The 27960-nt window shown below is 41.8% G+C and overlaps 3 protein-coding genes across 8 annotated transcripts; 1 reads left to right on the top strand and 2 right to left on the bottom strand.

Moving 5' to 3' along the window:
* myo1hb (myosin IHb) lies at window positions 1-18380 on the top strand. Of its 6 annotated transcripts, none has more exons than XM_028974734.1 (32): window positions 1-128; window positions 7875-8036; window positions 9175-9290; window positions 9510-9708; window positions 9796-9876; window positions 9986-10165; window positions 10291-10389; window positions 10480-10593; window positions 10716-10787; window positions 10891-11010; window positions 11119-11186; window positions 11287-11392; window positions 11465-11545; window positions 12692-12783; window positions 13089-13183; window positions 13271-13317; window positions 13406-13486; window positions 13566-13671; window positions 13814-13931; window positions 14023-14136; window positions 14231-14307; window positions 14576-14644; window positions 14770-14854; window positions 15072-15234; window positions 15407-15490; window positions 15704-15797; window positions 15948-16003; window positions 16491-16626; window positions 16731-16801; window positions 16925-17022; window positions 17684-17783; window positions 17958-18380. In XM_028974734.1, exons 2-32 carry the CDS (start codon window positions 7911-7913, stop codon window positions 17982-17984), a joined length of 3075 nt encoding a protein of 1024 aa, XP_028830567.1. In that variant the 5' UTR covers window positions 1-128; window positions 7875-7910; the 3' UTR covers window positions 17985-18380. The 6 variants fall into 6 exon arrangements, with proteins under 6 accessions (XP_028830567.1, XP_028830565.1, XP_028830570.1 ...); XM_028974732.1 differs by lacking the exon at window positions 1-128 and adding an exon at window positions 696-1366; XM_028974735.1 differs by lacking the exon at window positions 1-128 and adding an exon at window positions 2742-3107.
* An 88-nt stretch (window positions 18381-18468) lies between these two features.
* On the bottom strand, window positions 18469-21923 carry LOC114787032 (BTB/POZ domain-containing adapter for CUL3-mediated RhoA degradation protein 3-like). The gene is made up of 7 exons (XM_028974742.1): window positions 21859-21923; window positions 21186-21399; window positions 20625-20794; window positions 20444-20530; window positions 20042-20094; window positions 19768-19963; window positions 18469-19525 (listed from the first exon to the last, which is right to left on the bottom strand). Exons 1-7 carry the CDS (start codon window positions 21859-21861, stop codon window positions 19307-19309), a joined length of 942 nt encoding a protein of 313 aa, XP_028830575.1. The 5' UTR covers window positions 21862-21923; the 3' UTR covers window positions 18469-19306.
* A 280-nt stretch (window positions 21924-22203) lies between these two features.
* LOC114785996 (GTPase IMAP family member 8-like) lies at window positions 22204-27337 on the bottom strand. Its single transcript, XM_028972692.1, has 5 exons — window positions 27168-27337; window positions 26141-26758; window positions 25945-25983; window positions 25617-25673; window positions 22204-23938 (listed from the first exon to the last, which is right to left on the bottom strand). The coding sequence occupies exons 1-5, from the start codon at window positions 27217-27219 to the stop codon at window positions 22560-22562; spliced, it is 2145 nt and encodes a 714-aa protein (XP_028828525.1). The 5' UTR covers window positions 27220-27337; the 3' UTR covers window positions 22204-22559.
* Window positions 27338-27960: the final 623 nt, after the last annotated feature.

Genomic DNA, 27960 nt, shown 5'->3' with positions numbered 1-27960 from the left:
TCTGACTGGAGATCTACTTTCCTCCCTAGTTCAGCTCGAGCTCTAATCCGACTCGCCTGATCCAGCTAATAAATGTATTCAAAAGAGCCTGGCAGGAGAGCAGGGTTTTTCTGCAACTTATTTCACCAGTAGGTGGCGCTACTGTACTGCCTGACTACAGCCCAGGCTTATGCTTACATTTAGAGCATTTACCAGACGTCCTTATCCAGAGCGACTTACAATCAGTAGTTACAGGGACAGTCCCCCCCCGGAGCAACTTAGGGTTAAGTGTCTTGCTCAGGGACACAATGGTAGTAAGTGGGATTTGAACCTGGGTCTTCTGGTTCATAGGCGAGTGGCAGACATGGTCCGGGTGAGGAATGTCTTACTAGAGGCCATGTGTTCAATCAAGAGGTGACAATCTATCAGGTCACCAGAGATGAATTAATTTCAGTCATACTAGTACAAAACAGCAATTACTTCATATAATTCTGGACAGCCTATATATGGCTTGAAGTAAAGGAACAAGTAACGCTTATTCCTTGCCAGAGTGAAAAGTGAATAAGACAGAATGGGTATTAGTCGTGGTCTTGGTATTAATGTCAGTTTCAAATAAGACATTGACTTTACATTTCTGGCATTTACCAGACTTACAATCAGTAGTTACAGGGACAGTCCCCCTGGAGCAATTTAGGGTTAAGTGTCTTGCTCAGAGACACAATGGTAGTAAGTGTGATTTGAACCTGGGTCTTCTGGTTCATAGGCGAGTGTGTTACCCACTAGGCTCCTAACACCCTGTACACTTTGCTGTAACTTTTGTAATTCAGGTCAAATAAATCGTTTGCACCCGTTGCAGAGCCCTTTATAATTATCGGTGCACGTTTTGAGAAGAAAAAAATCCAATCTTTTATTCAAATGAACTGTTTCTGAGGAAAACACATTCACCCTCAAGAAATAATGATTTTGAACAGCAAAAAAACCCCAAAACTATTGGCACCCCATGCATTTAATACTTTGCACAAAATTAAAATAGAAAATGGTCATAATTAAGCCTATGATTTTGAAAACCCGTCTACTGTATTATCCTGCCTGAAGCACAACATAATGAGGCCAGAGAGGGAGAGAGAGTGAGAGAGAGCGAAGAAAACGAGGACACTATGACACCAACACAACTATGGCCAGTGCATTGTGGGATAGCCATAAATCCAGGTGATATGGGTGTAATGAGGACAGTCCCAGTTCAGCGTTCGTTTTACACTGATTTCCACTGGGCAGCAGTCCACTCCGCTACGAGACGTGAGGCGGGAGCAGTCAGACTGGACTGTGTGTCTCGAGCTGGATTTAACAGAGTTTCCTCTTCAGTGCAATTAAGAAGATGAATTCTAAGGTACATATCTTTCTTTTTTTATTTCTTGAAATCATTCTTTTTGTAGTTTAATTGCATCCTGCATTTATAGTTTTATTGCAGTTTCATTTGTTATATTCATCCATCTTCACACAGTGGTTCATCAGTTGGCACCGTCTCGCTGAACAGCCACTATCTCAACCTGCTTCTTTAAAGGGCAGACTGCATGTTGGGAGGTGTGTAGGGTTACTAGTGGCAAGTAAATATTTAAATAGCCACCAATTTGCCCTTTAAGTATGTGGCCTTGCAATTGGTCAGGTCACTTAACCACTGAGGTCCACAAAGACTTTGGAATCATAGCACCACACACCAAGCAGTCTGAGTTGTCCCCGTGACCTTAATATAATCAAAATATATGTATGACCTTGAATTTAGTAATTCTTTGTTTTCCAAACTGTACATGTATATAATGTATATTATATTTCTATTTTAATTATGGGACAGCCAGTGTCCTGACATGATGCCTGCCTTTGTACGCTGTATGGCATTTTAATAGAGAAGCAACCTCTCTGACACCAGGGTAATTGGAGGCGCGGAGCCTTTGTGTTAAATCAAACAGCGTTGTCAAGCACGGGCCTTGTTGAGACCGGAACTGGACAAGCATCAGAGAGCACAGAGGTGGAGGAATAAAGGACAGGCTGTCTCTGGCTACTAATCAAAGCTCACATTAAAGCACATCGACGGGATAGTAGTAGTAGTAGTAGCCTAGTAGTAGTAGACTAGTGGGGTAACACACTCGCTTATGAACCAGAAGACCCGGGTTCAAATCTCACTACCTTCAAATCTTACTACCTTACCACCATTGTGTCCCTAAGCAAGACAGTTAACCCTGAGTGTCCCTAGGGGGACTGTCCCTGTAACTACTGATTGTAAGTGACTCTGGATAAGAGCGTCTGATGAATGCTGTAAATGTTTAAAAGCCATGCAAATGTTACGCTGTAAATCTACTTATGAAGTATTTTGGTCACTGACCTTGCAATTTCAAGGTATGGCCATTAAACATATCTACCATGTCCACCACACACTCTTTTAAGATTTTCATTTGATCGACCAAGCAACAGGAATTGAAAAAAATGATAGAAATATTAAACGGGAAATCTTTGATAGCATTTACAGAGTGCTCCCGTTTAACATTGAAATAGTCTGAATGGGAAGGATGCGTTACTGCAACCTGCTCCTACTGATCCCTCATCATTCTGGTCACTGGTATCTGCTGGGGTTACCCATGTTTTAAGAAAACCTTTTCACACTTCCCAGATAGCATTTGCGATTTAGTTTACTGAAATGCTTCATTTGTCATCTTCATTATTCTCTCTGTGGCCACCAAAATGGGTTGGATGCTTGGTGTGAACAGACACTGGGACCCATCAAATGGCATTGATGAGTGGTTTGTAATTAGTTGGAAATGAATCTGCCTAATCAAAGATCAGTAACTGGATTCCAGCCCTGTAATTCTGTGCATACAGGGAGGAGGGGGGCTCGCCAGCGATAAGGTTTCGCCAGCCTTGTGTTACACGCAGTGGGGTGATGCTAGTTTAAGACGAACGTCTTTCCTGCCATCCTTTCAATGAATGATTCAGCAGCCATGTGCTCAGAGCCACCTTCATTACGCTGAACGGCCCAGGAATGGCCAGGTGCTCCAGACACCACCCACTTAGACCCACTTAGTTTGCGTTGCACCAGGAAAGGATGTGAGAAGGAGGAGTACCACCCAGCCGGACAGGTAGAGACAAGCAAGTCCTGAACATCTCTTTAACGCTTTTATATCTGTAAACATGTGAATTTGGGACTGCTGAAACTACGGTATTTTGAAGAAAGTTTTCACCTATTCGGATTATTTAAATTACAGCAGAGTGTTGGACAAGTCAATGGATCTTGAGGTATGAATAAGTGCGTTCTAGGATATTCTAGGATACTCAAGAGTACTGACAACTTATACTCAACTAAATACATTAATGTGATAACATGCAAGCATGCGTATTTGACCAGAAATAGCACGCTCTTAGTCTAACTCTAAATTCAGTCAACCCTGTATAACCATTACTTCTATTAATGTTTAACAGTTTTACATTTAATGCCAACGTCTCACCAAACTGCTATACTACATCTGTCATTATTGCTAATTTGTCTACAAATTATTTTATTAAGTTCAAGAGATATTGAGCACCAGTTGTGCTACTTTTATCCTGTAAAATATTCCTGCCTCTTATACTAACCAAACTCTTATCCCATTCTAAACTTAACTACAACCGTAACCCCAAAATTCTCACCCATTCATGGAAGGCTAAGGTATGTTAACAGAAAGATGAACTGGGGAACAAAGGAATTACACAGGTTGTGGTACTTTGTAAGGCACTGCCCTAATTTTATCCATTTAAAACACCGTGAAACATTTACCTGGGCAATTTTGATTCATTACCTCACCACAGACCTCTGGTAAACTGGACTCTAGAGTTTCTCTGGACACCTGATGTCAGTCAGTGGCTCAGTATATGAACCATCCCATTGAGAAGCTGCCGGCCACAGGAGTAACAGGATCCTGCCACATGGCGATTTGACTGGGAACAATGGGGTGGCCTCTCAGATGATGTGGAGTTGGTCAGACAGGCTCTCTTGTTGCCTCATGGCTGGCCATCAAATTTAGGTGTCTTGTTGCTCACTCTCTCTCTATCGCTTTATCTCGCCTGGCTTCCTACCAACTGCATTTGCTTAGACTTATGCGCCACTTGCAGGAAACTCACACATTTTATTTCAGTTTTTGTCAGTATTTATTCTTAAAATAGTTTGTTCAACATTGACTGAGCCTGGCTGCTGCCAGCCTGGACACGGATTAAGCAAATCTGCATATATATTTGCGCAATCCACATACAGGCTTGCTTCCAAAAGAAATACACATTCACAGAAATGTGCACAACTATATTTTAATGACCACTAAAAACTCCTTTCAGTAGATGGCAGGAAGTCATTTTTATACACAGGTGTCCATGAGTCCAAGTTCACTTGCTGCTCTCGACACCACAGTGACATATTTGGGCCAATTGCCAGCAGTCTCTCCATCTCTGATTGTCACACTCTCATCCCAGCTCGGTGTCAGTTTCGCATTACATTTACATTTATAGCATTTAGGAGACGCTCTTATCCAGTAGTTACAGCGACAGTCCCCCTGGAGACACTCAAGGTTGAGTGTCTTGCTCAGGGACCCAATGCTGGTTCATTCTGGTTCGTGTGTAACCTACTGGGCTACTACCACTCTATGTTTTCCACTTCTTCAGTGGACTTCCGTAATCTTGGTTGTACACCAGGATTTGTGCCATTGCAGCATAACCAACAGAATGCTCCCACCAACACAGGCTCAGTGGCACAAGTCCCTGACATCTATTTTCCTGGTTGCGATACAGAACACTGTTTGCCTGTGGAATTAGTTTCTCAAAGGGACTGTAGTCAGTATGCCTTTTCATGATAAATTCATGTTTGTGAGAATATTAAGTTTAAAGGTCCCCTATTATGATTTTTTATGAATTGCTTCCCTTATACTGTATCACTTTCAAAAATTCAGCCGTGATGCAAAATAGCAGTGACTGAATGAGGTTTGGAGGACGTGCCATTTCAGTGTCTGTAGCTTTAAATGCAAATGAGGAGAGAGGCCTATAGAAGTGAACAGGCATTTGCAGAAAGGATGTCATTAACAACCACAATGTTCAAAATTTCATTAACCCAGTGGTTCTTCAGAGTCTCGCATGACGAAACTAAAAAAATACATATGTGCTTATTTTTACATCCAATCACTGAGCAACTGCAATGCTTCACATATTTTCAAGCCATGATGGTTGGTGGAGTTCCTTTTTTTAGGGGACGGGTGGGAAATTCTCTGACCGGACAAAGCGTGAGAAAGGGAAGGTAACCATTCCCCTTATGACGACATAAGGGGACAAATTGTCCACTCTCTGAACGGTAAAGCAAAATGGCCAAAGCACTCTTTACACCTATCGCCATTTCTAAATTATGAAATATTTTAACACGATTTAATGTTAAATAATCTCACAAAGTGAAATTTTAATAGACCCTTCCTGGGATGAACGCAAGTCCCACTATAATTTGCAATGATAAGAGGTTTAACCACCAAGATTTCTTATGTTTGATGGAGGCCTGATTCAGATTTATTAGTGTAATCAGACAGGAATGTTTATTGGTCTTTAAGTCCCCTGTTTTTTAAGCTCATAGATGCAAATTCTGAGAAGCTGTAGCTTAAGCTGTGGTGTTTGCAAGAGAAATATTGGTATCATCTGTGTTATTGTGGAAATTAAGTCCACAATGTCAAGAAAAGGGGTCTGAAAATTACACCTTGTCTTCACTTCAAACCACTCATCTGCACTGAAAGACCAATATCTCAATCACAGAAATTCAACTGAACAATTTCAATGTTGTTTAACCTTTCTTTGTGTTAGAAAGATACAACCCTCTGCCTCATTGCATATACAGAATGTCGCACAATATACAGGGCATATACACGTCATGCTAAATAGGACAGACATGGTCAGCTTCATTAAGATGTTTCAATGCTATGTATTTTATTTAAATTACTTTATTGCCATATATAGACATAGATTATCACAAGGCACTTTATTTCATTTCAGCCTCAGAGCATTCAGTTGTGTGCGGTCATAAATGTTTAAGGAGGAACATCACGATAATTGGGTTTCTCAGACTGGGTTTCATTTGGTGTGCTGCATGCGTGTCCTTCATCCCTCTTTGAGGGAAACAGAACACGGAAAGCCAGAAGAGAACAATAAAAAAAAAAAAAATGATGAATTGCTTGGTGCGCTTGTGCCCTTGACCCATATATTCCAGCCCATGACTGGAACTGGTGGCAGTTTCCTGTGGTTTGGGATGAAAATAACTTTTTTCTTCTCCAAGAATATATACCAGAACTTGCATCCTGAAGTATATTCACAAAAACTCACAGGGGAAAAAATATAATTGTTACATATATAATATATATATACACACACACACACACACACACACACACACATAATATATACATAACGACCACTGTACATTTTGTACAGAATAACACATCTGACAGCATGCACCAGTCAACCTGTTGCTATCAGGGCTTCTTCCTTTTCTGTTGAGTTTTATATTATTCGTGGCTTCCTATTGGAGACTGGTGGTGGCAAAGGGATGGGGGTGTGGTTTTTGGGTCTGTTTATCAATTCCTGTCTGGATTTTTGGGTTTATATAATATCTGCTGAGCATTCAGAGAACATTTTTGATTTCTCTTGAGGTAGGTGTGTGAATTTTTATATTTTATATTATCGTCACATCAGTTTCTGCTCTTCAGCTGATTGGGCACATTTAACCCACATGCATTCTACAGTTATTTCAAGCATTTTTTATTAATGTTGATACAATGCTTTATACTAACAGTCAATTATTCTTTTTATATATATCACAATATTTAAGAAGCAGTTGAAAGCCCACTTGTTCAAAAAGTATTTCAGATTAATCTAACACTTACACACGCACATGCACACACACTGCACACAAAAAAACAAACCAAAAAAAAATTCTTCGTCTAGCATTTAACAATTTCCGAGCATGTGCTTTTTCTGACAAGTTAGGCCTAATTTTGTAAACTTTTGTAAACTATAGAAATCAAACGAGAATTGCTGGTGTCTTCCTCTTGTAAGTCGCTTTGGATAAAAGAGTCTGCCAAGTAAAGTAAAGTAAAGTAAAGTAAAGAAAAGAAAAGTAAATGTTTGGTTCAAAAATGGCTTTGTGAAATTTTGCTAAAACTTTGCTAAAAGTGACAGTTTAACCTCAGAAAATGTTCAGTCAATGTAATAAGCTCCAAAATGCTTTAAATATTTCAATGTGTGAAACGTGAGGTACGGTCATGAGTTCATAATACATGAGAATTTATTTCAAATGTCAATTAAATGAATATGCAAATGCTATTATAATGTCTAACAATGGCTAATAATAACTTGCATGTCTGAAATCAATTGAAATATGCCTATTTCCTCCTTGTGCTCCATTGGAAAGGCACATGCATCCTAGAGGACAAGTGATGATTTTTTTGCCGGAATACAAGGAAGCAGATTAGATTAAAAGCTTCCAGACACAAATCTCTCAGTGCTGAAGGAATTCTCACTCAAGGCCACTTCCTATTCTGAACAGAACCGGACAGAAAGCAGGATCTACAATATTAACCTGACATGTCAGGAGTAGCCCTAATCTTTGAGAGCACAGATGTTCTAAAAATGCATGAAATAGCTGCAGTGATGGCAGTGGATATTATAAATCGCACTAGATAATGGTGGCAGAGTCGGAAAACAGTAGAGACGTCCTTTGAGTAGAGACGTTGTGGTAGATGAAGAGACGTCAGAGCGTCATTATTACTACAACTGGTTTAAGATGTTCATGTTCTTCTTGAGAAGGTAAGAAGGTTTTGTTTGGTGAACATTAACTACATCATCTTACACAGAGTTTGGAGGAGCGTTGCAGTCGGATCCTGCGGGAAATGGAGTGCTCCTTGACAGCCCGTGACCGTGTGGGCCTTCAGGACTTTGTGCTCCTGGATGCTTACACCAGCGAGACGGCCTTTCTGGACAACCTGAGGAAACGCTTTCATGAGAACCTTATTTATGTGAGTCTGCATAGCAACTGTATTAAATTAGGACAAAATGTGACACTGTCCAGCTTTTCATCTAAAACATTTTCCTTTCCAATGCTTGTGCATGTAACATGATAAAATGTAATTTTCTTGTTGTCAAACTTGTGTACAGAATCTACAACAAGAGTGAATAAAAAGATTGTATTCATAGTTGGGGTCCTAGTGAACTGGAATTGATCTCTTCATTGATGGTAACTTAAGCACGTTGTAAGTCGCTCTGGATAAGGGCGTCTGCCAAATGCCGTAAATGTAAATGTAAATGTAAAATGAAGTCTACAGCCAATGACAACACCAGGGCTCATTTACCAGTAGCATTTAATGTCAATGATCTCGCCATCAAACTATCAAAATCACACTAGAGTCATGAAAAAGATGGAGAAAAAAACGCATGACAGCGATATTTACACACACAAAAAGTGAGTTTTTCTTGTACAGGATTTTCAGCATTGCACTGCAAATTTAATTAACATATATTTACATATATTCTTATCTGATACACTTACATTTACGTCTAGGGCATTCATCAGACGCCCTTATCCAGTGCGGTAGTTATGGGGACAGTCCCCCTGGAGCAACATGCTCAGGGATGTTATTAAGTGAGATTTGATCCTGAGTCTTCTGGTTCGTAGGCGATTGTGTCACCCACTAGGCTACTAGCACCCTGCTCTACTACTCTTCCTAAAGCAACTTATTGCAAGTTTTGACCATGGAAGAAATTGCTTTGCGCTGGGACACAGCGCAGCACTGCAAAAATGGAAGCCAGTTTGCCTGTGTGACATCTCCACTAACTGACTTTTTATTTTACTCGGGCTGTTCTCTCAGGGTCATTTAAACACAGATACATCTTCTCCCGAGTACCGCTGAGGCCAGCAGACTGACCACACGAACATTTCCTCTCATTGTATCTCACTGAGCCCAAATTTATCCCGTGGCTTTTTAAAAATAGCTCCCCATCACACACTGTTGAATTACTCAGCATTCCCATATGACTCAGATTTATGCAAATAAATATGGATTAAGCATTTACACAGAGGTCAAATGAAGTAAACCTAAGATACTGACGTGGAGAGGAGAATATTGAGCAAGCTGGCATGTCTGATATTATCCGCAGACCTACATTGGGACCCTCCTGGTGTCGGTGAACCCGTATAAAGAACTGGGGATCTACACTAAGAAGCAGATGGATGTTTACATGGGAGTCAACTTTTTTGAACTGCCGCCACACATGTGTGTATGCATTAAACCCATATTTTATTCGTGATTCATTTCAACAGATTTAGATGTCTAGAGTAGAGGGTAAAGCATGTAAACACCATATAAAGAAAATGTTTCGCAATCAGTGGTCTTTAAAAACCATGAATTATATCAAGCATTTGATTCATTTATGGTGCCAGTTGTGCATGTACTGTTCATGATAATTTAGCGGCAAATTCACTTCTTTTGTAGCTTTGCATTAGCAGACAATGTTTACCGGACCATGATCTCTGAGACCAACAACCACTTCATTCTGATCTCGGGGGAGAGCGGTGCAGGCAAAACCGAAGCCTCCAAAAAGATCTTGCAGTTCTACGCTGTCAGCTGTCCCAGCACTCGGCTCCTGGACAATGTTCGAGATCGGCTGCTGCTGTCCAACCCTGTTCTGGAGGTTTGAACTCAGCTGCATCACACTGATGAGAAGGAAGAGTATGAATGCACCTTTGACTGATACGACAAAACATAATCTCTTTTGTAGGCTTTTGGCAATGCAAAAACATTGAAGAATGACAACTCAAGCCGATTTGGAAAATATATGGACATCCAGTTTGATCATCGGGTAAGTGTGCTGAAAAGCAAAGAGTCTGAAATAATGCACAACACCACAAATATACAATCATGCTGTAAATGTGAGACAAAAGGCTTTATTTTCAAATGTATTTTGTAAGGGGGCAGCAGTCGGCGGCCATATTCTCAGCTATTTGCTGGAAAAGTCCAGGGTGGTGCACCAAAACCACGGGGAGAGAAACTTTCACGTCTTTTACCAGCTGGTGGAAGGTGGGGAGGACGACCTGCTTCGCTGGCTGGGGTTGCAACGGAGCTGTCAGAATTACAGATGCCTTGTGAAGGTGAGGACAACTGTTAACATGGGAAAGAGCAATTGTGGAACAGTAATGAAGAGATCCAGACATTACTGCAACCTCGTGTGTATAATCTGGTAGTGAAAACTCAGTTGTGTGCTTTGGTGTACCAGGGTGATTGTGCCAAGGTGACCTCCATCAATGACAAGAATGACTGGAAGACGGTGAGAAAAGCCCTATCCATCATTGAATTCAGTGAGAGCGACATAGAGGTGAGAAGTTAGGATGCAGCATATATAATTTACAAAAACCAGTTGCATTGTTATACAAGCATTATTCATAATCTGACTCTGATCATACAGCATCTGTTTGCAATCATCGCCAGCGTCCTCCACCTTGGAAACGTCCAGTTTGACGCCAACATCCGAGGATACGCCAGCCTATCCAACAGCAATGAGCTGCACTGGCTGTCAAAAGTAACTATCAGTGTTTTCCTGTGTGAGGCAACGTGCATCATGGGAGACACTTACTATTGTTTTCTTTTGCATAAAATATGGTTATTTAAAATAACTATAAATTACAAACATTCTTTGTTCAGCTTCTGGGGATCCAAACACATGTTCTTCAGGAGGGTTTGACCCATCGTAAAATTGAAGCCAAAGCTGAGGAGGTGAGCAGTTGTTGATTTTCTATATTAAAGATATGGGTCTCCTGATTTAAGTGCTTTGAAATTAGGATGCTGTGATTTATTGCTCTACTGCCCTACCCCTCAGGTTCTCAGCCCTTTCACCACAGAACATGCTATATATGCCAGAGACGCTTTAGCCAAAGCCATCTATGGCCGCACATTCAACTGGCTCGTCAACAAGATCAACGAGTCTTTGGCAAACAAGGTGAATTCCATTGGGAAAACATCTCCACTGTTCTTCAGACCTCAGGTAGTTCAGGAAAGAGCATATCATCCAGCCGCACTAAACAAAGTCCCCTTCCTGTGTCCGCAGGACTCAAGTAGGAAGACTGTGATTGGCTTGCTGGACATTTATGGGTTTGAGGTTTTCCATGTGAACAGGTTAAATGTTGAATCCATTTTAGTCCCCAGATCTTGACTCTTGACATTTGTTATCGAGTGCAATGTGGCAGAGCAAAATTGATTTTATATCTGCTTGTAGTTTTGAGCAGTTCTGCATAAACTACTGCAACGAGAAGCTGCAGCAGCTCTTCATCCAACTCACGCTGAAGTCAGAGCAGGAGGAGTACGAGATGGAGGGGATTGAAGTGAGGACCTTCAAATGCACTCAAACTCAGATGTGTTTGTGCAGACATGTGAGCTTGACATGTGTGTTTCAGTGGGAACCAGTGCCATACTTCAACAACAAGATCATCTGTGACTTGGTGGAGGAGAAACACAGGGGCATCATTTCTGTTCTGGTAACAGCCTGCTTTAGTGTGTGCTCATTGTGATTTGCATTTGTTTAAGTGAAAGTGAAGTGATTGTCTTTGCGAGACACTACAGCACAGCAAACGGTGCACACAACGAAACGTGTCCTCTGTATTTAACCATCACCCTTGGTGAGCAGTGGGCAGCCATGACAGGCGCCCGGGGAGAAGTGTGTGGGGACGGTGCTTTGCTCAGTGGCACCTCAGTGGCACCTTGGCGGACCAGAATTCTGTAAAAACTGAGGAGAATGGAGTAATAAACTCTCTCTCTACACACAAAAGCACTGTATTAAAACCACTCCAACTTGATGTTACCTGGCAGAAAGAGGCGTGGCACAATAGAGGTTAAAAGGATGATCAGTTTCTAATTTATAATCCCCAGTACATTATTATTGCAGTTACATGTTAATATTGTATGTAAACACCTGGCCTACATGAAGCTGTCACAGACCAATCAGAACCTGTTGTTTCTGACGTCACGCCCCCGGTGCCTCCTGTCTGGGGAAGACAAAGAGAGCAGGCAGTCCTGACGGCCGGCACCTCACACCTTTGGCTCTGGGGAGGGCCGCCAAATGTTGCGATGCCTTTCGACAAAGACGTGTAAAAACGGAGGTGTTGAATCTCCATGCACAACAAAAGCACAGAAATGTCATGGCTCCGCGACATCCCATCTTACAGTGGTTGCCTAGCAGTTAAGGAGGCGGCCCCGTAATCAGAAGGTTGCCGGTTCGAATCCCGTTCCGCCAAGGTGCCACTGAGGTGCCACTGAGCAAAGCACCGTCCCCACACACTGCTCCCCGGGCGCCGGTCATGGCTGCCCGGGGAGCAGTGTGTGTGCACCGTGTGCTGTGCTGCTGTGTATCACATGTGACAATCACTTCACTTTACAATTCGAATCGGCAACCTTCTGATTATGGGACGGCTTCCTTAACTGCTAGCCCATCACTGCTTCTGAAAAATAGTAGTGTTTGCTACTATGAAAGTTAAGGGAGATGTTAGAAGATGATGGCGAATTAAAGTTGCAACTGTAAACCGTAATACTGACATGGTTCTGACATGACGAAAGTAGTGTTAAGTAAGAAATGAATAGCTATAAGTGCATCAACTGAAGGTTTAGGGCTCTTACATCTGACCCAGGATGAGGAATGTCTGCGCCCAGGAGAAGCCACCGACCTGACATTTCTGGAAAAGCTGGAGGAGACTCTGAATGGCCACCCGCACTTTGTTACGTGAGTCTGTTGAACACCCCAGTCTGTTTCTGAAGTGCCAACAGGTGAATGCCGGGCCGGTATTTGGTTCTTGTCTCTTAATTCACTGACACACTGACATCTTGAGTTGTGTCAGCTAAACCAAGAGTCACGTTGCCTCGCCCTGTGAAAGCCTACACTGTGCCGCGGTGTCTTGTTTAGTTCAACAATGATGCTTTGAATATGTTTCAAGACGCCGCCCAGATGGAAGTGGCTTTTTTAATTGAAATATTTATGTGTCAAACGTCATTCTTTTCCCCCTCTGACTGTGTCTTTCCACCCTGAAGACACAAGCTGGCTGACCAAAAAACTAGGAAGACTCTTGAGCGAGGAGACTTCCGACTGCTCCACTATGCCGGCGAGGTCACTTACAGTGTTAAAGGTGGGAATCCAGCGCTGCTGATGAAACGGGTTGCTTATATTACAAACTTTTTGGGGACCTTATAAATAAAGGGATTTACGTCTGTAGGGTTTCTGGATAAAAATAACGATCTGCTCTACAGGAACATTAAAGACGTAAGCACCGGACCTCATGTCTATTTAGCATTCGTACCCAGTTTGCATGAGTGACAAGGAGTGGACTGAACTGCTGCTTACATTTCAGGTGATGCGCCAGTCCCAGAACAACATAATCAAGCTCTGCTTCCCTAAAACGGAGCCAGACACCAAACGGAGACCTGAGACGGTAAAGGACTCTTGTTAATGGGTAAGCGCATCTGTTTGGGGGGTCACACATTATGATTGTGTGTTTTATGATTGTGCAGGTAGCCACCCAATTTAAAAGTAGCCTGGCAGGCCTGACGGACATCCTGATGTCAAAGGAGCCATGGTATGTCCGGTGCGTGAAACCTAATAGCGGCAAGCAGCCAGGTGAGTGAGGAAGCTCCACCATCAGGCTCAGGTCTCTAACGGTTCTCACCTCGGTTATCCCCTGTAACTGGTGCGGAGTGTGGCACGTTGCTACTGAATGTTTAACAAATTTGTGGTAGTGGTGACCTCTCTCTTGCGACAGGGCGCTTCGACGATGTAATGGTGAGACACCAGGTGAAGTACCTGGGCCTGATGGAACATCTTAGGGTCAGAAGGGCAGGGTTTGCTTACAGGAGGAGATACGAGGTTTTTCTCCAAAGGTACTTGAGCTGCACAGGAGTTTACATGGGCAGTTCCGGGCATGCTGAAGGGCCACTCCTGGGCATTTATATTATATTGTTCCCTGCAAAGGTACAAGCCTCTTTGCCCAGACACGTGGCCCAACTGGAAGGGAACAGCTGCAGAAGGAGTCCAGAGGCTCGTGAAACACCTTGGCTACAAACCTGATGAGTACAAGATGGGCAGGTAACATCATCTGCACCACGGGCTTATCTTCAGAGAGACAGGAATCTGAAATAGAGCAGGCAATAGTCATCTTCTGTTTTGATTTCATGCCAAGGACCAAGATCTTCATACGCCATCCGAGAACCTTGTTTGCCACAGAGGACGCCTTCGATGTCTGCAAGCATCAACTGGGTACGGCCAATAAAACGCCAGCACGTCTACTGACGTTCTTCCTGATTCTGGAGATCAAGCTGTCATTTTGCAGTTTAAAGTGATTAAAGATGTTTGCAATTCAGACACATTGAAATTTCCCATTTTGCGGGACTAATAAAAGATCATCTTATAAGTGGATTTAGTCATTGTTTCGTTGGAGGGGTTTATCTCCTCCTGAAGCATTCCTACAGAAAACTGGTTTTCAAACGTGACAGCTGTATCCATTTCAAGTCTCTTGATATTACAGCAACAAGGATCCAGGCAAAATATAAAGGATACAGGGTGAAAGGGGACTTTCTCAAGCAAAAAGAAGCCGGTGAGTCCTAACCCAGATACAAATGGGCTCATTTGCCCCAGAATTCTAAAAGATGCGCGAATTGCTGTTGTATTTTTAGCTCGTCGTCAGTACAGTTTCCTTTGTTTCCACTCCTTTACTATCAGCTACAAGAATTGAAACCTGCTGGCGAGGTCTGATGGCTCGAAAGGAAAAGGAGAAGCGAGCCTGGGCTGTAAAAGTCATCAAGAAGTAAGCCACTGCAAACTGGAATCTGGTCATATTAATCAAGCCATCCAAGAGCTTCTATTAAATATGAATCTCAAGTCTGATCAATTCTGTGGCCTCCTAAATCAATTTCCACAACTCACCAACCCATTATTAAGTTTCTGAAAAAATCAGTGTCATATTCTTAGTATTATTTGATTGGGTACATTTGGAATTTTTTATTTTTTTTTTTTTTTGGCAGGTTCATCAAAGGCTTCATGACCAGAAATCAGCCAGCTTGCATGGATAACTCTGAATATCTGGCCTTTGTGCGGCAAAACTACCTCACGCGGCTCAAAGACAACCTGCCCAAAAGCATTTTGCAGAGGAATGCCTGGCTCACTGCACCACCCATTATGCAAGAGGTACAGAGAAGCGTAACGAAACATCTGGGAACTTCACAGATGCCACTTTCTTCATGGTTTATAGTTCTAACAAGGAATCTGTGTTCTGTGACAATGTGAGGTGACATTAACAAGCAGCCACGTTTATTAAGTGAGCTGTGTTGCAGGACTTTCAAAACTCCTTTCTTCTCAGGCCTCTCGGCTCCTGCAGAAAATGTACATCCGTCTAATGGTGCGACAGTACATAAGAGGCATCTCGGCACAGAGAAAGGCACAGGTACTGTCACATATGGAGGCCAATAGCTGCCAGTGAAGCATTCTCAACTTAAAATACTGATTCAAGTAAAAATAATTCCGACCTCAGAATCGTGATCTCTAATTAATGACATGATAAATGATCATGTCCCTTTATCCTCCGTATTCTGTACTATGGATTTGCATTTTGAAATGTCAGTTCCTCACATACTCAGCGTACATGTTGTCTGTCCAGCTTCAGCTGAAGGCAACGGCCAGCAGCCTATTCAGGGGGCGGAAGGAGAACTACCCCTTCAGTGTGGCTCGACCATTTGCTGATACCAGGATAAGTAAGAAAGATCATCCTTTAAGTGCATGAGCATGATATATGCAATGGGTGTGAAATATATAGAACATACAGCTACCAGATATGATATATAAGAATGGAGTTGTCGTAATTATTTGACCGTGAGACAATCACACTTTTCATTTGTGTACAGGCGAGCAAGACATCAACATCAAAGTGCTGCAGACAATATGCCAGGAGGGTGTGAAGGTAAACATGGGGCAGTGGTGGCCTAGCGGCCCTGTAATCAGAAGGTTGCTGGTTCGAATCCCGAGCCGGCAAGGTGCCACTGAGGTGCCACTGAGCAAAAGCACCGTCCCCACACACTGCTCCCCGGGCGCTTGTCATGGCTGCCCACTGCTCACTCAGGGTGATGGGTTAAATGCAGAGGACAAATTTCACTGTGTGCACTGTGTGCTGTGCATCACATGTGACAATCACTTCACTTTAAGGTAGTCTTTAACTTTAACATATGCCAAGGCAGATGTACATTTATGGAATTTATCAGACGCCCCTATCCAGAGTAACTGTCTTGCTCAGGGTAACAACGGTAGTAACTAAGGACTGAATCTGTGACTTTGTGGTCTTCTGGTTTATTGTGAGTGTGTTACCCACCAGGCTGCTACCATGTTTATGATGAAATCTGGAACAAGATTTATAGACTTGAATACTGTACATCTTTTCCTTCTCCTCACAGTACAGTGTCCCTGTCATCAAGTACGACAGGAACGGCTTCAGACCCCGCTTCAGGCAGCTGATCTTCACCCAGGTTGCTGCTTACCTGGTGGAGGAGGGCAAAGTCAAGCAGCGCATGGAATTCAGCTCCCTGAGAGGTGGCCACGGCGTACATGTGTGTGTGTGTGTGTGTGTGTGTGTGTGTGTGTGTGTGTATGCGTGCAGTACTGTCGCTAAACTGCTTTCGTCTGGTTTTATTCAGGTGTGTCTGTGAGCAACCTAAGCGACAACTTCCTGATACTTCACATCGCGTGTGATGATGTAAAGCAGAAGGTGAGGAAAATATCAATAATTTCAAATATCAATTTAGAAAATATTTATTTAACGTCAATTTTTGTTCTTGAGTTAGCTTCAAATAATTTGATATGGCGAGTATCATTACATCATTGCTTTCAGGGTGACCTGGTTCTGCAATGTGATTACTTGTTTGAGGCGCTGACCAGACTGTCTGTGGTCACGAACAATAAAAACCTGGTGAAGATTGTACAGGGAAGGTGAGATTAGAGGTTTAAAGTGAATTAACCCTTTAATGCCGTGTGGATCATATTTATAATGCAAGACATGCATTTCTGAGACCCATTGCATCACCATGAGATACAAAATTTGCATTTTTGCACTTTTGTATACTATCTGATGCTTGTCTTCAGATAGCTGATGCTTGTCTGATAGTATTTGTCGACAACAAAAAATTAGACACATAAATATCTATGAAATGGCAAATTTAAGATGGCTGAAAGGAAGTTCACTTGCTAATGCCAATTTGAGTGACAGAGGGCCTTGAAGTGACAGATGACAAATTGGAAGATAGGAATTGGACTCCCAATGCAGAGTATGATGATGTTTGTTATTGTTATTCTCAAGTATGACAGGAAAAAAACTTGTGTAATGCCCAAAGTATCAAATACTATACAAACAAAAAGACTTAATATTTATATATTTTATTAAAGCGCCTAATAAAGACTAAACATAAAAAAATGTAATTTGTCGATTATTTCTTGGTTCAGGCATTAAAGGGTTAAAGTGTTTCATGAAACTACTGTACTGCATACAGTATATTCACATTAATTTATTATTTATTCTGTTTCCATGATGTACGTTATAATAAAAATAATAATTGCTTTCACACTTGTTTCAAATGGTTCTTTCACATTCAAGCGTACGATTTGATATCCAGCCTGGACGAGAGGGGTTTGTCGACTTCAAAAGCGGATCTGAATCAATGGTTTACAGGGCCAAGAATGGACATCTGATGGTGGTGAGTAGAGAAATGCGGGAAATTAATTAATTAATTCAATATTAATATTTATTTGTGCTCATAACCCATTCCCTAAATATTTCAAGTAATAGATTCAGCTAATTGGCATACATTTGTAAAAATCACGAGCTGACTACAGAAACAAAAATATGAAACCTTTTTTATTAATCCTAGGAATCGACCCGGACAAAGACTCGGTGACACTGGGAGGTTTGGCCTAAAGACTTCATTCTTCTTGCTTTCATTTGTCTGCTCGGTCTTTCTATAAACCTGGCTTGGCATGGTGGCTTCTACTATAACCTTGTTTATGTCTTTTTAGCTGAACAACAGTATGGTCCAAATGGTACTGTAGTAAAAATGAATGTTAAAACACATGCCATAGCAGTGTACTCATAACTATGTATATGTGCATAAGGGAACTGATATTTCACTGCCTAGCAAGATAGATGTGCAAATATTGAAATATGATTAAGCCACATTATTTGCTCATTCCATACAAACTTTTGTACAAATGTACACCATTCTAAAGCTCTTGATAACTACTCTCATCCTAGACAATTACTGTCAAATACTGTACAGGTTCTAAGACCTGTTCCAATAGCCATATGTATCATACTTTTATATGTCATTGATAAAACAGCTTTACAATAAAGACCAGAAATATGCAAATGCGCAGATCAATGTCTTCATTAAAATATAAAATACTTTTATTCATACAGGAAATGATTGTTTACATTGATGGTTCTGCACCATTTCCACTCAAACATTCAGCATTTTAAAAATCCTTCTGCATTTTACGTATCTAACGCGTACAGAATAGTTTTAAATAACAAATATAACCGCTGTAGCCAACAACCTAAGCAATGGTGTGAATGTTAAAGTGGCAGTGAAGGGAGAACGGGCCAAACTCCCATTTGCTATGTGACTGCAACCAAAACGAATGTTGTGCATGGCGCAGGCTACACAGCGCACTCTAGTGGGGTTTAGGAAAGGCCACACTGTAGTAAGGCACCAGGTTACAGAAAAAAGCACGGTCCACAGAACATGACTTCATCCGTTAATGAGAACAAACACTTGACCCTTATTGCCGTCTACACAGTCTTAAATACCGGATATAGAAATTACAATAGGAAAACAAAAGGGGGAGGCTACAGTTTGTTGACCATTTGACATACAGTGGAGTATCAGTTCATATCAGCATAATATCTTAAGTGACATAATAAGTGGCAGGGAGGTAATAACAGTGCATTGAAATAAGAGAACAACAATCTAGTGCATTTATACTCAAACACATGGCCAGTGAGAAATTGAGGTGTGGTAAAGCAGTTTCAATAACAGCAGTGGTTCCAGAAGATAACGGGTCAAGATCAACAATGTGACTGCTTTGTGTAAATCTGGGTGAATTCCATGCTATCAAGGAATTTTGTTCAAGAGCAGTGCACTGATTGAAGCCTGGATATTTTAACACTCTGGGTTGGCCTATGAACAAGGTTTGGATACTTGGAAAGTCATTGGCAATGTGTTCATTGGTGGTGGTGGGTTCGGTCATCTGGGCGCTTGATGTGGATCCGCCTAACCCTCTCAATGCGCTCCCGCTCCTCCTCCTCGTCCAGGTGATGTGAACGGCCCGCTGCTCCCCCCGTGGCCTCCAGCAGCGCGTTATCTGGACCTCGGCCATCTTGAGACTCATACAGGAGAATGTTCAAGGTCTCCTCATAGATTCGAGCTTCCGGAAACTCAACCTAAAAGGCAATGTGTATTTCACACATTCACAACTTTACTGCAGAAGTGCTTGGACATATCAGTAGTCTTAACTGTATATATAGTCAATATGGAATAATAGATAAAGATGATCTGAACAAGGCACGTCAAGAGGTTATCCGAATATAAATATGCATTTAAAAATATATATACTTCAGCATTCCATGATACTGGTTACATTAATGATTAATGACAGGACAGTGGTAGCTGGACAATGCCATACCTTGGTCTGCTTCTTTTCAGTGGCGTAAACAATGGACGTACAGCACACCTCCGCAATTTTGCGGCCCTGCCCGTAGAAGGACCAGCAGCAAATTTCGTCCCCGATCACATCCTTGATGAAGAGCACGCGGCCATTGAACCGCAGTGAGAGCTTATCAAACAGCTCTATGTTCTTCAGCATGTTGTCGTCTGAATTGCTGAGGAGGAGATTCGGGTATGAAAGTGTCTGCAGTTTCTTCAAATGAAGTTCCACAGGTCAATAAAATGGTCTTTACCTGGTGTAGGAGTATTTATTGTTGCTTCTGTTGTACAACAATTTGATGGTCGGCTGTGTGGAAAAACAGGCTCAGCACACATTCAGAACCTTTTTACTGTGAAGCACTGGCCTATTCTAAACGTTTTACAGTAAATACAAGCACCCAAGAACTCAACTCAATTTTCTATGTCAGGAAGCCAGCTGCCGGAAAAGGCAGGGCGGAGTTCCTCACGTTCTTCTTGACTGAACTCCAGGGGTTCACTTTGTGAACACACCCGGTTTTCAGCAGTTTTTTCCTCTAATTGCAGCACCTCTAACATGCGGTTTGGGAGAAATCTACCTGCTGCCACACATGAGATGATCTGATGCTAAATTACAGGCACCAAACGGATGTATTCAAATAACACTCATAATGTTTTACCTTATTTGAGGTGGAAATAAGTCTCTGTTCCTCCTTGGATGATTTTACTAAAGGTACTTTGCAGAAAGGTTCATACGTGTCTTTATTCTATAAAACAGACAATGTCACACTGTCACAAATCTAGTTCATACTGTTAAAGTGCCTAATCCTCGTAACTTGCTCGATGCGAGCATGAACTTACATGTAAAGCAGCGTGACATTCATCTGCCAGCCCCTGGACCAGGTAATACTTGGCCTCAGCCAGGAGCTCCTCCGTTTCACGACAGCTGTCTGGGAGCGGCACTGCTCCATCTCGAAGGTAGTTCAGAACGGTGCCAAAGTGCTTTCCACAGCGGTCAATCAAGATCCAGCCTGATGACGGGCGGTAGAACCAGTTAGGCGTCGGAATGCCACATGGCCGGTAATGGCATTCAGAACATTGCTGTGCCCAAAGGCATGTTACTTCATATCATGAATCATGTTTCTGCGTTTGAGTAAAATTTGTATGACATGAAACATTCGCATTTCAATTTGATTCTGCACACAATTGGAGCTTGAGTGGTAGGGTGGTAGTAGTCTAGCGGGTAACAGACTCACCTGTGAACCAGAAGACCCAGGTTCAAATCCCACTTACTACCATCGTGTCCCTGAGCAGGACACTTTAACCCTGAGTGTCTCCAGGGGGGGGGACTGTCCCTGTAACTACTGATTGTAAGTCGCTCTATATAAGTAAATGTAAATGAGTGGGCCTGACATCTGGTACCTTCACTGTCCGTGAGGACCTCCATCCTGCCGCTGAACATGGCTTTCAGCATAGTGTCCTGCTTGGTGAGGGTCTGCATGGTGGTGTAGTAAAGCGCCCCACCCACGTTCAGCTTCACGTATTTGGACCCGGGACAGGAGCCTTTGAAGGAGGTGGTACGCGTGGTGGCCGCCGGCACAGCGGCGCAAACTGCACTGACTCCGGACATGATTTCCTTTATTAAATAACGAGTAAACAATACAGCTCATAGTAAAATACTGTTTTCTCATTTGATTTAGTTCATGATGACACAACATTAAAGACAATTAGCATCGGCTCGGTCGGAGTACTAGTTCGCGTTAGCTAGCACGCTATAAAACGGCATAAAACAAAATGCACTACTGGCGTCGTCAAACTAGATAAACATTGACATCGACAGTAACTTTCGTTTTCTACGCCATCCACCCGCTTGACGGCTGCCGTAAGTGTTAGAAGTTAAAGCGACAAATAACAACAACCCGAGCAACAAGTTAGCATAGCCGCTAACTTTCAGCTGACTTACTTATCCGGCTGGTTAACCGAATTAACGCAACCAAAAACAAATGGCCGAGACGCAAGAGGTTTCTGGCGGTTTCTGTTAGTCATAAAAGCATCTTTATAAAGCATAAACTGTATTCAAAGTCATAATAAGTACCATAGAAAGCGTGCACCGCCCGTCCGATGGAACAGGAAACGCCAGAGCAGAATGGGCAGGGCCACGATGACGTCACAGACGGAGACAGTGAGCCGGTATTGTGTGGCTGGATTTCTTTCTGTCATCTGAATAAAACGTATTAATATGCTCGTAGGAGAAATATGCGTCTGATAAAATAACTAGGGAGCTCTCAAATTTCGTGGTATATATTTATATGTAATTGTTATTTACATGAAAGTGAAAGTGAAGTGATATTCATTGTGAAACACTGCAAAACAGCACACGGTCCACACAACAAAATGTGTCCTCTGCTTTTAACCATCACCCTTGGTGAGCAGTGGGCAGCCATGACAGGTACAAACATTTATTTTTTACATTATGTATACTGCTGTATAAAATATAACAGCAGGATATATATACACACACATTTAAAAGATATTGATTTTTTTCAGTTCACAGTGTGCCAACAAGAAGTCAGGGAAACATTTCATAATGTCTCAGGTTAAAGCACTATGGCAAGTTCAGATGATTGACATTTCGAGGAGGGACAACGCAGAGGGCTGAGGTGGTCTGTGCTGAGTGATGCTCCTTCTCATTCTTTATGTATCTCTATGTATATTCTGGTTTCTCACTCATGCACAGAGTGTCAGTGACTCACAGTGAGCAGATGTTGTTAAAATGACTGGCCAGGGGACTGGACATTACTGTACCACACAGCGCCTTTCGTGCTTTTCACTGTACATTACTCTGTCAATGTACTGTGCTCTTAAGACTTCAAGGGCTTCAGCTTGAAGTTTTAAGTTGCTCTCATGCTGCTTTATTAATTCCTGCATCTTTTGTCTGTTGTTCTCCACTGAGTTCAGAAGGCAATTTACTGGATCATCTTCTTCTCCAGATGCCTTCTGACTTGCACTTCCTGAGTCAGAAAGGGCTACTTTTTCAGGAAGCTCCCCTGCATCTTTATTTTCACTTACGGGACTCTCCGTACCCTCCACCTTCTGGCCCTCCGCCGTCTGGCCCTCCGCCGTCTGGCCCTCCGCCTTCTGGCCCTCTTTCTTCTCTTCACTTCCATCTGGATGATCTCTCTTCTTGCTGCTGTGCCTCTTTTTAGATAAGGAAAATTTCATTTTGAATGTCCTCCTCTTCCTTTGTTTGCGCTCTGCAGTTTGTTGGTCGGTGCACGTTCCAGTGTTCTTTTCTTTATCGAAGGACCTCGCATCTTTTGTCGTCCCTGTGTCAGGACCACATGCAGCCGCCTCTTTCAGTGAAAACTGTTTTAATTCCAGAAAGATTCTCTCTCTTTCCTTTAGCAAGACTTCTCCATCCTTTCTCCTTGTCTTCTCCTCTTCTACTTTCTTTTCCAGGTCTTTGATGCTGGCTTCGTATTTGGCTTTTATTTGGTCTAACTCTTGTTCTCTCTGTTTGAAGAATCTGACTTGGAAAATCATTTTCTCTACTTCCTGGAACATCTTGGTGTTGTAGTAGCCCTCTTTGTTCTCCCATACCATCCTGTCAATTTTCTTTAACAGAGTGGTGACCTGTTGCGTTTTGTTCCTTGCTCTATTGTTGAAAACATGATATCTACCTCCACAGTCATGGATTAGTTTTTGGATTTCTGGATTCCCCTCCTTGATGTATTCTTCAATATGCTCATTGTCCTCAACGTTATCTCCTCGTGTGAATACCACCATGGTGTAGGCATTGGCTTGGTCACCAAATGTCACCTTAATCATCTGGAGCGCGTCTTTCTCCTCTTGGGTGAAAGGTCCCAATGCAATCACCAGGAGAAAGACATGAGGGCCTGGCGATGTCAGCTCAATGCACTTCATGATCTCTTCCTGTACCTCCTCATTGGAGAGTGTGGTGTCAAACAGACCTGGCGTGTCCACCACCGATATTTGTCTGCCACAAACTAGACCTGTTTCTTTTTGGCATTTTTTTGTTACAGATGTCATTCTGGCTGAAGACTTGAATGCAGTTCTGCCCAGAATTGTGTTTCCGGTGGCACTCTTGCCCAGCCCAGTCTTTCCGATCAATACGATTCGGAGACATGTCCCCCTGTGCTCTGACCCTGCAGTGGCTGCAAAATAAAGAAAGTGTCAAGATGTCTTTACAAAACGTCTTTCTCAAAATATGTAATATATTCCATACTTGCATAAAATGAAGAGGGCAGAGAACCAGAGATGTGTAAATGTAGAATGAAACTGAGATATAGAGACATGTTTATCAAATCAATAGACATCAAAAAGCAATGTTTTTTTCTCAGCTGTTGGTTTAGTAGCCAGTGTGGTATGTTTACTGTTCCTGTAGAATATCACTCAGTCAATAGCTCAAAATGTACATCTTGTCAAAGAACCAAGAATTAAAGTGATCATATTTTTGCAAACCTTTGGGATTTAAGGATGACCAGTGAGGAAATTCATTAACCCCGAGTGTACAGTTCTTTATAGATTAAATACAATACCAAGTGCTCTTGGAGGCTATGGAGTAATGAATACATGTATAAGATGGGAAATCACAAGTCCATGACGTTCTACAGCTTTGTTTTGCGTAGAGGTTCATCACCTCCATTCTCCATGTCTGTGTCAGGTGGCCTTCCCCCGAGCAAGAGGTGTGAAATGGCAGACATTAGTTTTGGGATCCCCTGCTCTCTCTTTGTCGGCCCCAGACAGGAGACACCAAGGGCGTGACAGGGCAGAAACAACAAATTCTGATTGGTCTGTGACAACTTCTTGGGAGTCAAATGTATAAAAGAATTTTCTCACTGGGACCTGGGGGCTTCTACTTCCTTTTCCTCTCCATCGGGAGCTGGGGGGGGGCCCTTTGGGGATTGTCCCCCCAGTTTCTATGCCTTTGCCTCCATTTATCTCCTGGACCAGGAGACCAGGCGACCTCTCTGTTGCTTGGTTCAGGCTTTTTCTCTCTGCTTTTCTCCTGTCTTTTATTTTGGGTTTTTCTGTAACATTGGTTTCTAGCAAGGAATAGAATCTCCATGCTTTAATTTGAATAAAAAGGATCAACATATCCTAAAAGACCCGGGGCCATAGAAACCGAGACATTTCCAAATCCAGATCCACTCCGACAAGGTATAAAATGAACATGGACTAAAGACTGTATCCCTTACAATGTGGAATTTAGATGTGGCTGACGACTAATAACTAATAATAACCAGGATTTGGGACATTTTAGATTACCAGTATTACGTTGCACATAATAAACCATGTCCCACGGTAAACAATTTGATAATAACTGATCAGGAATTGGAATCCTTTCATTTCATGTTCAGTATGATCAACATGTTTAGGATCAGAATTGTTGTTTTCTCTCTGAACACCTCAACAATGCTATAATCTCAAATAGTAACTTTAATGATTAAAGGGTGTAATTTTCTAATCATATGGCAACAAGCGGGACTTTTTATTTGTATTTATTTTTCCGGCCACTGTTGTTGATTAGACTCATTAAGTTGATGCAAATTCGTAGAGTTATGAATTCCCTGATATCTCTTTAAGCTCCTCTCACTATATTTACATGTCTTTGCGTTAAAATATCTGATTATTGTTGTAATTTGTTGTTCTGATTTGGTTTTAATTTACAACGGACACTGTTTTTTTCCTACATGTTCAATCTGTATGCAAAACTACAACCTTTTGACTTCATCAGACTCCAGAAAAAGTACAAAGAATCTTTTTGATGTACATTTGAATGAGTTCAAATGCTGCACAGATTTGTTTTATGACGTCTAGTGTAACACTTACACTTTGCCCGTCGGATGTGTCTGTTGCTTCTGACAGACGAGTCAATAAGTTGTGAACCTTCAATGACAGACAAAAATCACAGCAAGATTACCATCAGTTTTATGAAACAGAATGAGATTTGAAGAAAGGGAATGTTGCTTTTTCAGCTCACATGGATTTGACTAACTGTTTTAACAAAATGCATCACAGAGTCGAACCAACTTAAAAAACGCAAAACAATTAGGACAGCCTAAATCAAACGAATCCTGTGTAATGGACCAATGTCCATTATTTAATGAAGAAAATCCAATGAATTTTCTTTTTTAGTGTACTTTAAAAAATGACTTACATGGCTGTATTGTAATACTCTTTCCCCGCTTTAGGGCACCTGCATTCATGTATTGGAGAAGAAAAAACAATATTACATACAGTGCAGCTGAGGTACATATGAATTTGTGCTTGCATTCACGTTTCAATGGTCTTGTGTCATTGAAATGTGTCTTAAAATGCTCTTTTACACAGACCTTTTCATGAAATACCCTTACCTGATGAAGCATCCATCTGAAAGTTGTGTTGTTTTTCAGTTGTCATGGTGAGAGACTTGGTATCCTTCACTGAACAAATCAAATGAACTCCCCTATTTGCTTCAGTCATCTCCTCAATGCGTTTGAATAGTGCAATGACTTGAGAATGGTCACCCTTCAACTTGAGCTCATGATAACGACCCTCACAGTCTTGAAGAAGATGCTGCAAACTAGAATCCACAGCTGGTGCTGGGTTCATCTCCTGTTGCTCTCCATGCATGAAGAGTATCATCATGTACTTAGCTGCTTCAGGTCCAAACAAAGACAAGGTCTCTTTTGAGATACTGCGCTCTTCTTCAGTAATCCTTCCAGGCTGCAGAACTAGCAGCAGGCAGTGAGGTCCAGGGCAAACTAAAGAAACAAATCTCTCTACTTCTTGCTCTTTTTGCTCTTTGTGAGACATGTTAACAGTGTTGATCACAGCCAGACGCCTTCCTGACACGAGTCCATCATGCCTTTCACATGTTGCTGGTGATTCTTTAAAAACCTCTCTCCCAAGAATTGTATTCCCACAGAAGAGTTTTGCTTTACTGTTTGAGCCCAGTAGCACAATTCTTTTTTCTGGCCGAATTTGTGACACTGTCAAACAAAAGAGGCATTTATTATTCCTGACGTAGAGAGCATTCACTACAGAATACATCAGAGAACACTCCTCTACTGAAGGCTGTGCCAGAACATAGCAATGACAGGAGGTATTTCACTGGTTATATCCTGAACCTTGCACACATGGAAACGTAGGTGTGCCACACCCTATACCCATACTTTATATAGGAACAGGTCTTAAACTGTACATCATCTGTATATAAAATTCAATATATATATTGCCAATAGACCTTCCCTTTCAGAATTTAACCAGACACATGGGAACGCATTCATAAGAAGGATTAGAAAACCAATCATTGATCCGAGCTATGTTAAAAAAAAAATAAAAGTACTACATGATCATAAATCGACAAATATCAAAACCAAAAACGGAAAGTGTACTTACTGTTAGGTGGGCTGTCAATACTGCTACGTCTGATGGTTTGCGGCTCAGACATATTAAAAGGTAAAAAAAAAAATCTGTTTTCTTCTTGGCCAAATTGTACTCTTTATTTTCAGGCCATTTTCAGAACACAGTGACCAGAATTGCTCCGTCTTCCTCTAATGAATTTACTATTTGACTTTTTTTTACTTTTATGGCCATGAAGAAAATGAAACGAACAGAGCCGGTTTGGTTAGATGACTGGAATATTTTAACGCCCACAGTGCAAGTGCAGGAAACATTTAAGAATGTGTGGCTCAGTTTTATTATAAGGTTTTTATGTACATAGCACAAACAGAGAACATTTCTAAACATTAAACACGTCTAAGTGTTTCTTTAAAAGCTGTGAACAGATTCCTTTATGATTTTTATGTTTTTCAGAACATAGTCTTAACATGCCTTTTAATGCATTATGACCTGTTGAACTGATTAAGCAAAATTAATAGTTTGTGCATCTGACCTCTACATTAATTTTATACACATTTTTAATAGAATGGATACTGGTCTATCATATTTCTCTTGCGGTGAGATCACACTTTTATACCTGCTGTTATGTCATGTCCCTGGATGTATGATTGCACGTGTTCTGTGCGTCTGGCTGTGTTTTTGTGTCCTGTCCCTTTTAGGTGGACTTCATGGGAGGAGTTGAAGCCTACCAGCTCCACCTACCATCTGCCATTGGTCACCTCCACCTATATAAAGTGACTTCAGATGGAGTTTGGGAGGTCACCAGGGTCTGCTAGGCCCTTACTATTTT

This window comes from Denticeps clupeoides, chromosome 3 (assembly GCF_900700375.1).
Source record: "Denticeps clupeoides chromosome 3, fDenClu1.1, whole genome shotgun sequence".
In the NCBI taxonomy this organism is placed as follows: domain Eukaryota; kingdom Metazoa; phylum Chordata; class Actinopteri; order Clupeiformes; family Denticipitidae; genus Denticeps; species Denticeps clupeoides.
This window is presented reverse-complemented; position numbering and strand designations above follow the sequence as displayed.

Coding starts and splice junctions, on each gene's coding strand:
- LOC114785996 (XM_028972692.1), bottom strand. CDS start 27,219: ATGTCTGAGCCGCAAACCATCAGACGTAGCAGTATTGACAGCCCACCT. Junction 26,759..27,167: donor TATTGACAGCCCACCTAACA/GTAAGTACACTT, acceptor TTTGTTTGACAG/TGTCACAAATTCGGCCAGAA. Junction 25,984..26,140: donor TCAGATGGATGCTTCATCAG/GTAAGGGTATTT, acceptor ACATGAATGCAG/GTGCCCTAAAGCGGGGAAAG.
- myo1hb (XM_028974732.1), top strand. Junction 14,855..15,071: donor GCTGTAAAAGTCATCAAGAA/GTAAGCCACTGC, acceptor TTTTTTTGGCAG/GTTCATCAAAGGCTTCATGA. Junction 17,023..17,683: donor GTGAAGATTGTACAGGGAAG/GTGAGATTAGAG, acceptor TTCACATTCAAG/CGTACGATTTGATATCCAGC.
- LOC114787032 (XM_028974742.1), bottom strand. Junction 20,795..21,185: donor GGTCCTCACGGACAGTGAAG/GTACCAGATGTC, acceptor GCCCGTCATCAG/GCTGGATCTTGATTGACCGC. Junction 20,095..20,443: donor TTATTTCCACCTCAAATAAG/GTAAAACATTAT, acceptor TTTTCCACACAG/CCGACCATCAAATTGTTGTA.